The 14,675-nt window shown below is 38.7% G+C and overlaps 1 protein-coding gene across 2 annotated transcripts; it reads right to left on the bottom strand.

Moving 5' to 3' along the window:
• On the bottom strand, positions 7,314 to 14,125 carry LOC109224099 (mediator of RNA polymerase II transcription subunit 20a-like). 2 transcript variants are annotated; one of them, XM_019388683.1, is made up of 6 exons: positions 13,981 to 14,125; positions 12,711 to 12,831; positions 12,468 to 12,610; positions 11,004 to 11,185; positions 8,895 to 8,984; positions 7,314 to 7,880 (listed from the first exon to the last, which is right to left on the bottom strand). In XM_019388683.1, the coding sequence occupies exons 2-6, from the start codon at positions 12,722 to 12,724 to the stop codon at positions 7,638 to 7,640; spliced, it is 672 nt and encodes a 223-aa protein (XP_019244228.1). In that variant the 5' UTR covers positions 12,725 to 12,831; positions 13,981 to 14,125; the 3' UTR covers positions 7,314 to 7,637. The 2 variants fall into 2 exon arrangements, with proteins under 2 accessions (XP_019244228.1, XP_019244229.1); XM_019388684.1 differs by having other exon boundaries at positions 11,004 to 11,182.

The raw sequence follows: 14,675 nt of genomic DNA, 5'->3' as shown, positions 1-14,675 counted from the left end.
TTGAACTCGTATCGAACGGGTATTCGGACTTCGTGAGTTTTTCCGGGATTCAAGACGTGGGTCCCACAGTATTTTTTTATGAATTTCGGATTTTAATCCAGAAAATTAGTAAATTCATACGGAATTAATTCCTACGATTTGTATTGAGTATCTCGAATTGTTTGTGACTAGATTTGAGGCTTTCGAACATGAATTCGCGAGGCAAAGGTTTATTGGAATCTTGAATTTGATTGCGAAGTGAAGTAAGTGTCGTGGTTAACTTTGACTTGAGGAAATAGAACCCTTAAATTATTTGTTAAGTGAATTTCATGTGTAACGATGTATAGGCGAGGTGACGAGTGCCTATACGTCGTCAAATTAATTGTTTGCATAATAAATTGTTTAAATCATGAATTAATTATTATATTTATTGTTTCTTGTACATTCCTTGCTCAATATTATGCCTTGAATTCATGCTATAATTGCTACATGCTTATTTGATTTATGTGACTTAATTGCTATTTGACATTTAGCATACTAATTATTAAATTTCCTATTGCCTCCTTAATTTCTACAACTAATTGCTACTTGTCATCACTTGTTTCCTAAATAAATCATAATTATTATATGCTTGTTGTCTTATAATTTCATATTAATTATTGCATTTATTGGAGTAATTTCTTTTATAAGAATTGGTATATTATATTATTTGAGGAGCGGGTTGCACGCCGCAACAGAATTGATTGAAATGAATATATTGGAGGAGCGGGTTGCACGCTGCAACAGAATTAATTGAAAAGATATATTGAGGATCAGGTTGCACGCTGCAATAGAATTGAATATGAATATATTGTGAGATCGGGTTGCACGTCGAAACAGGAATTGATTGAAGTAATAATTGACTATGACTACTGAGTTGGCTTCGATTGTTGATATGAGCTAACTGTTTTATTTTTATTCCTGTCTTCCTATTATTGTTATTATTATTATTATTATTATTGCATACAGGTTAATGTAAGTGACCTGCCTTAGTCTCGTCACTACTTCGTCGAGGTTAGGCTCGGCACTTACTGGGTACATGGGGTCGGTTGTACTCATACTACACTCTGCACTTCTTGTGCAGATATCAGAGTTGATCCTAGCGGCGCACAGTAGACTTGCTCGGATTAAGCTAATCAGAGGAGACTTAAGGTGTAGGTGCATGGCGTTCGCAGTTCTGAAGTCCCCTTCCACTTATTCATAGCTGTGTATTTCTTTCTGACAGCTTTATTTTCATTCAAACCTTTATTTGTATTATTCTAGTAGCTCGTGCACTTGTGACACAAGTTCTAAGATGGCTTTTAGACATTGCTATTATTATGGATTAATTACTTTATTTCAGATTTTTGTTCCCCATTTGGTTATTTGTTATTAATTAAATTAAATTGAAAAAAAAAAGAAATGGTTAAAATCATTCTAACGTTGGCTTGCCTAGAAAGTGAAATGTTAGGTTCCATCACGGTTCCGGATGTGGGAATTTCGGGTCGTGACACTTTTGCTCGATAGCAAAGTTCCTACCGGGAAATAAAGTTTGCTATCCTGCCAAAGGTTACCCAACCGCTCACGAGTGCAAGCCATTGGGGGTGGTTAGATAATCTTTGGTTCTATATCCAAGTTCCTAACAGGAAATGAATCTTGCTAGCGGACCAAAGATTATCCAACCATTCACTAGTGGGATCCTCAAAGGAACAAGACTTCTAGTATTCAAATTCGCATTCTTCGCATTCGAACACTGGGGGAATATGATATGAGAATACAGCAACATGATTGCCACATAAACCGGGACTACGAAAGTCGGGAACCAAGATGCATCATCGGGACTGGGGACTGCACAGCCAGCCCCGTAGAAACAAGTTACAAGTTAGCCACAAATAATGACAATTTCTTTTCAGCACAACGAACTAATTTTATCATTTGAAAGTTAATCAAGTACTTCAAATGCCAGTGCTGGAATGAATAAGAGACATCCTCTTTAAGAGCACCGTAAAGACAAGGGATCCCTCTCTTATGAAACCCTCACGGTAAATGGTTGGTTCCGGAAGAATTTATGCCCGGAATCCAAGTTCCATCGGGGGAAAATTCACATAAAGCCTTGTATAACTAGATGCAAAAAAAAATAAACTTTGTGCAATGCTTAAACAGAAAGCACTTTTATATAAAACAAATGTGCCAAGCAGCATAAGTACAAGAATATGAAAAAAAACAAAGGAAAAGGAAAACAAAAAGCTAAACTACTGCGTCCCCAGAACTTGGGAGAAAAGAAGCATTTGCGCCCCCAGGAGAAGTAGGCGGATTTGCCACCATCTCGGGACCTTGACCTTCATCGTCATCCCCTTCAAGTTCCACCTTAGTTCCTGAGAATGCAGAACTGGAACCAAAAGAGTCAGTTGCATCAGGTTGGACCGGGAGGCCCTTTCGGGCAGTTGTCTCCAACTCACCGGCCTTGGCAATCCCGGCATCAAAATCAATGACACCTGCTTTGGCCTCTTCCAAGGTGTTTTCTCCCCATGCTATACATTGAATATGTTTTCTCAACAGTGAGGGAGTCTGCTCGGCGCTGAAACTCTTCCTTAAGCTGGTCAACTTCGGCCGAAAGGTTATTCCGCTCGTCTCTGGTAGCCTGAAGGATGACGTCAAGGTCACGGATAGTGGAGTTATAAAATTTATTGTTCTATGTGACCCTCTTATACCTCTCTTCCATCCAGGTGTGCTTCTCTTCAGCAGCAGCAACGGCTGCCTCCAAATTATTTATTCTTTCAATAGAGGCAGCCTCAAACTCGGCAGCAGCGTGAACAACATTTTGGACCTCGGACCACTTTGCCTTGGCCTCTTGAAATTTCACCCTTAACAGGGCAGTCTTTTGGCTAAGGGTCATCTCCTCTTGCTCACTCTGCTGCAACCCGAGCCTCCAACTCAGCGGCTTCGACAAACTGTGCTTCTAGTACCGGGAGACGAGCAGTAATTTGCTCCCGCCCGGCCAACAGTTGATCGCATTCGGACGTGAGTTCTTTTTTATTAAGGATCAACTTCTGAAGGCCCTCGGAAGCAAGAAAGTTAGCTTGCTAAGCAAAAGTTCAAATAAAAAATCATGCCATAGCGAAGTTAGAAGAAAACAGTAAAGGGAACAAATGGCGTACCACTACCGCATTGTGCATGGCATTGTTTATCATACACTCTCCCAAGAGAGACTGTATTTTATTCTTATCTTTCTCTTAAGCCAGAGGCTATAGATAATTGGCGAGTTCCACCGGCCGAGACAGCAGATGGCACTCGGTGGAAATCGAGAGGGAAATGCTCCTCCTCCTCTGGGGATCTGCAGAAGGGGGCAAATTGTTACTCCCCAAATTCCCATGGACCGGGGACTGGGGAGGAGGGACATCCTCCTCTCGAGTGTCTGCGCCCGGTGGAGACGATGATATAGCAGTTGCTGGTAAAGAAGGCATGGCTGGCGAAGAAGGAGCTAAAGTTGATGGCATTGAGGGTTGAAAAGCAGCTGCAGCAAAAGCAGTACTAGTTATTGGTTGCTCATCAACCGAAGACGGAAGAGGCCGGGTACCCTGCCTCACGGTACCGGGAGCAGCAACTAGGGCCCGTAAGCGAGAGTTGGCATCTTCTTCTATATCACACTCCCCCCAAAGCGTTTGGACATCGTCCTCGGTTGGTGTTATTAACTCAACAAATTGAGCGATCTAATTAGACGATGAAGGTCGGCATCTCCTTTGTGGGGAAGCCCTTTCATCACTGGCCTCCCCTTCGTCATCGATCACCATATTAGTTGTTCAGACTCGGGCGCGGCACTCTTCACCCTTTTATTTTTACCCCGGCCCTAGAGGAGTGTCGCCTTTTTGGTTGCTTGTTCTCCGACCGGGGACTCCGAAAAGAAACACCTGCACCGAAAGCAGGTCCGATGGAACCCGTTCGGGTGAAAGCCTCCAGCAGCAACCTCACCACCTCTGTGGGATCAGCCAAAACATCCTCCTCGGGGACAGTAACACAGCCCTGCGGAAGACCTGAATTCAACAAAAATAGAAGTTAGCCAATTTTCTTATACACGAGGTAGAAACAAGATTAGTTCAAGAATCAACTTACCATAATTTTTGGCCTTCCACCCGTATTTGAGGGCCAGTTCTTTCCACCGGCGGGTCTCGGGCATGGTAATATCCAGAATCTTCTAGACCCACTGCTCCAAGTCTTCGACCCTTGGAGGTGTCCACCGAGTTGCTGAAATAATGGGAAGAGAGAGATCATTAACAACACGGAACAACCTTTGATCAAGGAAAAAATGGACATCGAACTTACGTGTACGAGTCCATAACTGGGGGAAAGCTGGAGTTGTGTCCGAGATGATGTCCCTGGTGGCAACTACAACGAACCGCTCCATCCATCCGCGGTCATTGTCATCATCCATGTTGGTAAGCAAAGCAAGGTGACCATGTTTCCTGAAGTTTATCACTCCCCCACAGAAGATTTTGGGGGAGTAAAGATTCATCACACGTGCCAAGGAGAGGTCTTACCCCATCTCCTGGCATAGCCTCCGTAGAGAAGCTACCGTCCGCCACACAGAGGGGATTACCTGTGCCAAGCAGACTTGATACCGGTAGCAAAACTCCAAAATTACGGGATCAAGTCCCCTGCTCAATGAGAATGGACCCAAGGTGAAGGGATACGTGTAAACGTATGTAAAACCCTTCTTGGGGAAAGTTACTCGCTCCGCCAAATCAGGAGCGATGATGTTCAAATCATGACAACCACAGTCTTTCTTCACAGCAGGAATGCTGGAAGACGGATGGAAGAAGGGTACACGCCAACAGCCCATGTGCGGGAGTTAGCAGAAGGGAACTTCTCTTCAAAGTCCTTGGCTGTATTAAACCTTCTGAAGATAATGGTTCTCACCGTAGGAGGAGCAGCATCATCAGTGATTTCCTTGTTCTTTGAAGAATTGGAGTTGTTGCGAGTGGAAGCCATAGTTAGTAGAAGGAAGTGAGGATTTCTATGAAGAAGAAGGTTAAAGAAAGATGAAAGCAAGAGAGATTTGAGTAAGAAAAGCCGAGAGGTTTCCAAAAATTATGAAGTGTGAAAGAAGGAGAATGAGGCGTATAAGTAAAGGAATAGGCGGTTAAAATTGTGGCCATGATTACCTCGAGAACCGGCAAAAATATTGCTGAATTGTGGAGTGACGCGTGTTCGAGACATTAAATGCGGAGAGACATGCGTCTAATCAAGCGTCAGAAACTTTTCAAAGAAGATCGAAAACATTTCCCCCTAGAAAGGTGTCTTCATCAACTTCCCGATGATACAAAGATGTGCCACCGGAAAGCAGGGGGACTATCTGTATAGGGTAAAATCAGTTCGTATTAAATAATCATATAATAGAGCGATACGTGGAATCGGAGACAGATGAAAAGTGATACAGGTGGAAAATGAGACCGGGGGAAATAGTTTTGATTGGCACCGGGAAGCCCCCGAATAGAGTGTTGCTCATAAAGACAAATGAATGCTTGCCACCCATTAGCATTCAGTGAAGAATATTCCGCAATATTAAAAACATAGTCCGTTATAGAGAATATGGCATTCATAGCCTGCCGTTACACATTCTTCAATAGCCCCTATAATTATCATTTAAGAGGAGCTTGATCCTAGGACCTTGTTCCCTAGGTGCAACTATAAATAGCGATTTCAACAGCCATTGTAGTGGGAGGAATTTTCTAACAAACTTATGCTACATACTATTCAAAAGCTCAATAACATTTTATTTCTTACTTATAAATATTGCTCTTATTGCCTTCGAAAGCTCCCGGAATCAGACTATTCACTGTCTTATCTCAATTTCAATGCTAAGTCTTGCATTTTATTTAATTTACTTATCATTTTAGGATCAAATCGATTCGCTTGTCTATAAACCACATACAAATTCAATTGTACTGTTTTACGAGTAAACAAACTTGTCAACGAGTTACTAGCTAATATACAGTTAAAAAATAATTATATTAATGAATTAAAAATTTCTTTCAATTTTGGTGAAAAATCAACTAGGTCAAATGAAATACGACGAGATATAGACAAACTACTACAATCAAACCTCTCTGTAACAGCCTCGTTGATCAATCCAGAGATCATTTGGATTCCATTAGTAATGAGGATTCGGAATATCACACATTGATTAATCAAAGAGAGATTCAACAACGAAAAGAAAGATCGATTCTTTGGGATCCTTCCTTTCTTCAAACGGAACGAAAAGAGATAGAATCAGGCCGATTCCCGAAATGCCTTTCTGGATATTCCTCAATGTCCCGGCTATTCACGGAACGTGAGAAGCAGATGATTAATCATCTGTTTCCGGAAGAAATCGAAGAATTTCTTGGGAATCCTACAAGATCGGTTCGTTCTTTTTTCTCTGATAGATGGTCAGAACTTCACCTGGGTTCGAATCCTACTGAGAGGTCCACTAGAGATCAGAAATTGTTGAAGAAACAACAAGATCTTTCTTTTGTCCCTTCCAAATATTTTTGGATGTTATAGCAAAGTGTTGTTATAGAAAATATATATTATAACATAAGATAAAAATTGGTTTCGAAAAATCTTGGCTTTTATAATGAAGTGTTGTTATATAGGGATGCTGTTATAGCGAAGCCTGACTGTATATGGTCATTTGGCTTCAAAATGATTAAGTAATAATTAGGCTTATAGTAGTAGGGTTTAATGTTTAATGATAGAATCAATAGATAAATTTAGTTTCCAAAGCTTCAAGATCCAACTTGTGATGTTGCTGGCTTAAAGTCTATTACTCTATTTCATCTCTAGTACAACCCAACATATCAGCAAACACAAATGTTCTACTTAATTGTATCGGTTACTTGACATTCTTAAAATAGTACTCGCGTAAATTATTTGTACATTCTTTATGCTGATCAACAATGATTAAAATATCGATCAGCCTTTGATGTCGGTATGTCAATAGGAGGTAGCACGACAAAATAAATGTAAGTGCGTGATACACCTTGACTATTCAATCATACTCGATATTTGGTACAATTCTGTTATATTTATTAATTTGATACAAACATTAAGCGTGAAAAATGATCACGAGTTAGATTGCTTTGCCTTGCCTCACATCGCCTTTTCAAGATATTCTAGGAAGACGCCACATGGCATTAGGGTTATGGTGATGGGAGTCTCAACTTTTCAAGTTTAATAAATGACCCAGAAAAGGGTTTTTTCCATCTCTGGTACAATCCTGTTTCCTTATTCTTGCACTTGAGACAAAAGCAAACATTTTCCTTTCATATCACCCAATAAAAGAAAAAGAAGCTATGTATAGACATCACCTTCTACGTGCATATTCCCGATCTGTTTCTGAACATAAAGTGTACAACAGACAATTTACAAAAGCAATCTCTATGCAGCTTGAGGCCAATGATTAAAACGACGAAACACTTTAGTTTCCTAATATTCAGATCTGTCTTTAACGTCGGTTTTATATGTAAGGCAGTAGTAGCAGCATCATAATCAACTGGTGTCTGGAGCTAAAGGGAAAACCATTGCTTTTATCTTTTTGTTGTGAGAATACAACAGGTACATAGCTAAAATCTTATATTGTCAACAGAATATTATGCTAAAATCTAATTTCTCACAGCTTGTGCTGATTGAGCTGTAGCTATCATTTGAGCCATAATGCTCGCATACTGTACAGCTGTGTGCTGTGAAGTATATTGATCAGAGAGTCCAAACTCTGACAAAATTGGTTCAATGTGCACGAAATGACCTGGTAATGATCTTTTCGCAAGAGCTTCCTGCCATATGTCGAAGAATTCACCCATAATCTGGTGCGATTTCTCCCATGAGGAAATTGGAAGATATTCCATCTACAAAAGAAACAAACAACTTGTGAGGCCAGCATGCTCATAAGTCATAACATAGAACTGCTTGAAATTTATGAACTACTGTCACAATGCAAAAACTAGGTGGAGAAAACCACTGCAAAGTTAAGAACACCCAATTAACACGTACTAAGATCAGAAGAAAGAAGGAGGGTGAGATCATGCTGAAGATAATGGGAGGAGAGGAAAAGAAAAGAACGTCCATTGTGTATTTGATATATATAAAGTAATTTTCTTCATGCCAACATTCATCGCCTATCTTCTCTTTCCTCATCTCCTAATTCTACCTAAAATAGAACCAACCTGAAACAGCCTACTAGTGGACTATTTGGGGTTCAAAGTGAAGTGTGACATGAAGTTATGTTCCTAAAACTATAAACCCAGAAAAGTTCATCATTCTTTCTTTGTACTATAAGGTAGACCATGAACTTAGGCAACATCAAATGATATCCATCTAATAGTGCATACTGATAAGATAGTCACTATCTCATGTCAGCATTTCAGAACCTTAATAGATAAGATCAACAAGATAGTCCCCAGTCCCCACACAGCATCACAGACCCCCAGAGACACCAACAACTATTGACTTGATTCAATCCATTCCATTGTACTTACTTTTAATGGGATAAAAATTAGGACTCAAACTCCTTCAGCCAGCACTATTGAAGTAACAACAACAACAAACCCACTATAGTCCCACAAGTGTGGTTTGGGGAGAGTAGATAGTACGCACACCTTACCCCTACAGGTAGAGAGGCTGTTTCCAGAAACCAGCACTACTGAAGTCTTAAGTGAAAATATGTTTATGTGTCCATGTTTTAGCATTAAGTAAAGGACAGAAGTAGTAATTATTTTAGGAAAGCACAATAGGTCAATTCCTCTCCATGAAGAATAACAAGCACAATAGACCACAAAAACCCTACATAGCTATGTTCCAAGAAAGTCTTAACCACATAATAAGCATTCAACTGAGAATAAATATCTAAACTTATTTCGTACCTCCATAACTATTCCCCTCAAGCTCTCAGAGTGGATTGGAACAACTTTGCCCACTCGCAGCTGGAAGTCACCAAGTTGATACTGAAACCCCTATTGCAAGTCAAATATTTTAATGAGTATTATGAAGTAGTGCTAAGTAAATTCTTTTTTTAGAATTCTGAAGGATAAACCAAAGTATGGAAAATTATCTTCTAAGAATCACCATAGAGATTACCAAAACCAAAAAGCGCAAAAAAGCTCTAAGGTCTGATGGGCTTTAAGCGCAAGCGCAAATAAAGGCGGGCTTTAATAAAGAAATGCGCAAATGAAGAAAAACTACTAATATGTATGTGTAGTCCAAGACTAATATCTATAAGCATGAATACCAAATATATGGACAAAGAAATTGAAGAAAATTTATGGTAAAGTGAAATATCAATTGTTTAGTGAAGTCTCTTCGGGATGACGCTCATTGGCAAGGGAAAGTGTGCCTTAGAGCCTTGATGACAACACTGAAGCGTCCGGCTTGGCCAGTTCAAAAATGAGTCCTGTTTGAAAAGGTATAGCTGGCCAATGGCCACCCAACTGGATAAGACAATTATTTAAGAATTGAAACTTTATTTTAGGCTGAAGACACCTAAACTTGTCATCAACAACAACAATAAACCCAGTATATTCCCATAGGTGGGGTCTGGGGAGGGTAGCGTGAACTCAGACCTTACCTCTACCTAGTGAAGACACCTAAACTTGTCAGGATTTTTTATTTAGACACTTAAACTAAGCTCATGCCCTATTAACCGTTTGATCTCTATTCAAACTGTACTTATTAGACACAGATGTGTTGAAACAGTTAAGAACATACATGCGTGTGTTTCACATGCTGGTGACACAGCAAAGAAGACACTGAGAGAAAGCCATGTGGCAATTAATCCCAAATTATCAAAATAAAAGAGACAAAAAAGATTGAGCCAAAATCAAAAGGAGAAAACTCTGTTTTTTCCCAAAAAAGCAACTGCTTCTCATCTCTTTTCACCATTAAAATCAGAACCAGCAACATTCAAGATCTAACAGAAGACACTCACCCTTCTCCTTCCTTCCATCTTCTCCTTGGATTTTTTTTCCTCTAAGTTCTCGCTGTAGAAGACCAATCAGTTTTAAAGGAAAGGAACTCGCTGGAAGTCAAACTCCGGTGAAACCCAATTCCATCAGTCATCTCTCTCTCTCTCTCTCTCTCTTTCCAAACTCTAGCAGACCCATTCTTATACTTTGAAATGTAAGTGATGCTCTGTTCCATCAATTAAAGGACAAAGGCCTTACCTCAAAAACCAGTATAAGCCACTGCTTTTCATCCTTAACCCGTAAAAGTTAAAACTACTGCGTTTTGATTACTTAAATTTTGAAGGTACAAAATATAAATAATTTATATTTCAAGGATGGCAGGTGTCCAATCTCCCGTTCCAAATCTAAGATCAAAGTTTTTTATTTCATATCTTAAGTCCTTGAAAATATAGCTGTATTTTTTTAGAATACTAAGGAATGGACTGTCTTGGATTATGGAAAAGGTGCAAATTGAGAAGGTTCTCTATAGAGTGGTGACTTTGAGAGAAATGGAACAAAGGAATGGAGCTTTTTTTGGTGAGTACATCTGGTACAGGAAGATGGTCTTGTTTTGTTGAGGGAGATGAGAAAGGAATTATAAAGACATTTGAGGAAGGAGAAAATCCATATCAGCTCATTTTTACTGTGTTCACGCGCTCAAGAGAAGTGAGACTCACATCTTGTGCCATGTCAGTTTATTGTGTTTAATAGATACAGGTTGGCTCGAGTTCAAGCATTCAATAGGTACAATCATTAGTTCAGGTGTCTAATGAACAATTCGGGCAATTTTAAGGGCCCACATATGTATTCAGTCATCATCGTGAAGTTCTTCAATCTTCACTTTTATTAACTAGGTAAATAATTTTATTAAAGTGGGGAAGTTCTTCAATCTTCCAAATCATTAAAGCACAGTAAATACGGATAATATCACTTATAGACATTTAATTTACAAAGCCAAGACTGTGGATGGTGCTAGATAAGTTAATCATCCTCCTGCAGTAAGAACAACAATTTGCAGATCGTAATACAAACCTCAAAATTAAGTGCAACCCTTGTTTTGTAAGACTGCAACTTCTCCATTATCGTCTGAATTGATGACTCTGCTTCCAAGATCAACCGTTGCCCTCTAATTACAAAGTAATACTTGTTGGGCTGTTCTTGAAGTGAAATACCCAAAAAATCACGGGGAAACTCCAATGCATTTGCTTGTTCTACTAAGAGGAAGAAAAAAAAAGGTCACTCCACGATCATATCTCCTATAAAGGTGCAAAAGTACTCATAAAAATGACATGCAAAGTTGCCCCCCGGGATTTATCCTAGTGATACGAGGAGGGCAACGTGTGATGTGTAAGTTAGACATACATACATGTTCAAAGCATGTCACAGGAAAGCTAGGTATTTAAGTTGAAAAAAGTAGAGGGGTGGGCCCATTATACATCGAGTCCCGAACCTCGGGAGATTTTTCGATTATAAAACAAAATGATATGCAAGGTTGAAGCAGGTTCACATGTGCACAACATTATCAAGCCTAACTAGCCTGAGAATGAATAGCTTAAGCTTATCACTAACATATATGTCAATGCTTGTGTGCATCTGTTTTATATTGCCTAAAAGGACCACTCTTTTTTTCCAAAGGACAAGTTTTCAGCCTTACAAAAGGCTGCTCAATGAGAGCCCTAACTTTTCATTCTCAATCTTTTACCCTATAAATCTTTAATTCCTCGCCCTAAAATTTCATTTCAATTTTTTACCCTGTAAATCTTTACATCCTCTTGACCCCTCCCATCTTACAACAACAACAACAACAACTACCCAGTAAAATCCCACATAGTGGGGTCTGGGGAGGGTAATGTGTACGCAGACCTTACCCCTGCCCCGATAGGGGCAGAGAGGCTGTTTGACCCCTCCCATCTTATCTTTGTAAAATTCTTCTTACTCATGCTCCTGCGCGAGTTTAACACTCTTCCAAAAGCCTGCCTTATGGAAGAGGAACAATCCATCAATCAATCAACTACACAGTTAGTGTCAGCTAGATGAATCCTCCAAATCATTTCAATACTACTTGGCTTATAAATAGTTTATCTTACAGAAGAGAAAACCTACCTAAAAATCCTATCTTTTTAATGAATTCAGAGGGGGGAAATCACCCCTTTATAGTAAATCACAGGTTGGTACATGAATAAACTTTTACTTTATCCCCAAAAAAAAAGATCCTTCATAACCATTCTGCTCTATTCGGACCCAAATTTCCAAACTACTTTGCTTATACATAATTTACGTTACTGAAGATAAAACCTACCTAAAAATCCAATCTTTTTGATGAATTATAGAAAATCACAGGTATCAACAGAAAATGCTAAAACCCCAATCTTTTTAATGAATTCAGAGGAAAAATCCACCCCTTTATAGTAAAACACAGGTACAAACAAAAAAGAATGCAAAGATAATACTAGCATGTGTTAAATAGATTATATGGATAATTATGTAAGCAAATACCTCGGAGCATCGGTTTGTAGAAGCTAAGAGTAGCTTTCCACCTTCCTTCTTTAACCCCATTTATACTCTCAACACACTGAGATACTTCTGTTAGTATTTGAGTGTTGACTGTTGTGCCTGCATTTGGCTGCCAGTGCAAAACCCTAGGGACGGACAAAGTAACACGGTGTACAGATAAATATAAGCAAATGCACAAAAATCTGTAGAAAATGTTACTTTTTTGTACAGTTTAAGAATCATTACCATTTAATTGGCATATTGTTGATTGCAAAAACAAGCTAGAGAAAGTTACACCCTTTAGCCCTTTGGCTCTTCTTGAAGGAAAGAATGAAGGGATGTTTTTCCCCAAGTGTGCGCTCGTTGACTGCAAAATTCCAGGAATATGTAGTTATTCTGAGAATAGCAAAATACGCAAAAATCATACATGGAATGCGATGTTCATGCGTCCTAAGTTACTGATGTAAAGAGCCAACAAGGAGTGACATTAGCTCAGATTGCATTCTTTAAATGAGTCTTATAACACTCAATGTCATAATGCAACTTATGAAGCTCATTTAGAATTCGCAACTTTTAGGTCTCAGTGTTTGAACGTTTTTTTATTTTGCTCTTTCCAGACTCTGACCATGCTGCAGAGAGTATTCGTACTCTAAGTGCAATTAAAAATTGCGATTAATTGAAACGCACTCAAGGCTTGCGATATTCCTGATATGCAGAGATTCCTGACATGTGGAGCATATTTGTACTATAGAATATTTGTACTAAAATGCACCCCTGAATTGTGACTATGTGAACTTGAGGATTAATGCACTGGAAATGTTTGTTGCTACAGAGGCTTTATCATTTCATGAAAGGGCAGCCATTATTCCTTTAACTTATCAATTCTCAATGGGTTTTCACTCAATTGCTACCAGTAACACATGGACGGACATTTGATGATAGGCTGGGGCGACTATTGAGTTCTCAATTGGCAATATGAACTCACCAATATTGGTGCTAAACCAAATGGCAATTGACAACCACAATATTCCATTCTTGACAAAAGCAGTGCTAAACCAAATGGCAATTGACAACCACAATATTCCATTCTTGACAAAAGCTGTGCTAGACAAAGAGTACTATATGGCAACATGTGAAGCAGAGAAATGGGGGAAAAGGCAATCTTTTGCAAAGACCAAATGAAAAAGGCCATAAAAATGTGGAGTGTTTACAGAAACAAAGAGCTCACTGTTATTAGTGTCATCTACTGGAAAATGCTAATTCGAGTGAGGAAATTTAACTTTCGGAACAAAGTACAAACTCAAAACCACAAAATAATGCAAATTCAAAACTACTATTAACACCACAAGATTATAATCAACAAAAGGGAGCTCAGATTTTCAAAAGAGAAGAAAATAGAAGCTTTCAAAACTCAAATTGAGCAAAATCTATATTTTTTTAAAAAGGGAATCCTTGTTATATATCAATGCTCATAACTTAAAAACGATACATAGTATCAATGGATTGTTTAAAATACCTGAAAATCAAAAGATTTTGATTAGGGCTTTTTCTCGGACGAAGCAGTGAAGGAATTGAAGGTTAATGTAGGTTATTGAGCCCACATTACTTCATTTGCCGAACGGCAGAATACTTGCGATTACAAATTGCATTTAGTATGCAATTGAACATATGCGATTTATAAGTCGCATTTTTAAGCCACATCCTTATTTGCGAATTATAAAACATTTGTTATTTACGATTTACAAGTCCATTTACTATGCGCTATAGAAGTCACCATTTTTTCATGCTACCCTTTATTCTTAAGGGTGTGTTTGGTATTAAAGAAAATATTTGCTTTGGAAAATATATACTACTTGAAAAATAAGTGATTTTCTTATTTTCTGGTATTTGATTAGAAAGCAGAAAATATTTTTTTGAAGAATATATGTAGGTAAATACTATGAGAGACGATATAGGTAAAGGCATCAGGGTGCTGGTGGCGAGGATAGCGTGGGTGATAGGGGGGTGAGCGAGGTGGGGTAGGATGCCGATATGCAAGCGTGGGAAAAGTTAACAAAGAATTTTACAAAATATTTTTCCTCCTTTTGGTAGGGAAGTCATTTTCCTCCAATTGGAGAAAAATATATTCATAATAATATTTTTTAAAATATTTAAGCCAACTAAACAAAAAAAAATCAAAAAATACTTCATACCAAACGCACTCTCATTTTG

This window comes from Nicotiana attenuata, chromosome 3 (assembly GCF_001879085.1).
Source record: "Nicotiana attenuata strain UT chromosome 3, NIATTr2, whole genome shotgun sequence".
Classification (NCBI taxonomy): domain Eukaryota; kingdom Viridiplantae; phylum Streptophyta; class Magnoliopsida; order Solanales; family Solanaceae; genus Nicotiana; species Nicotiana attenuata.
Note: the sequence above shows the minus strand (reverse complement) of the source record. Positions and strands in the feature narration are given on the sequence as shown.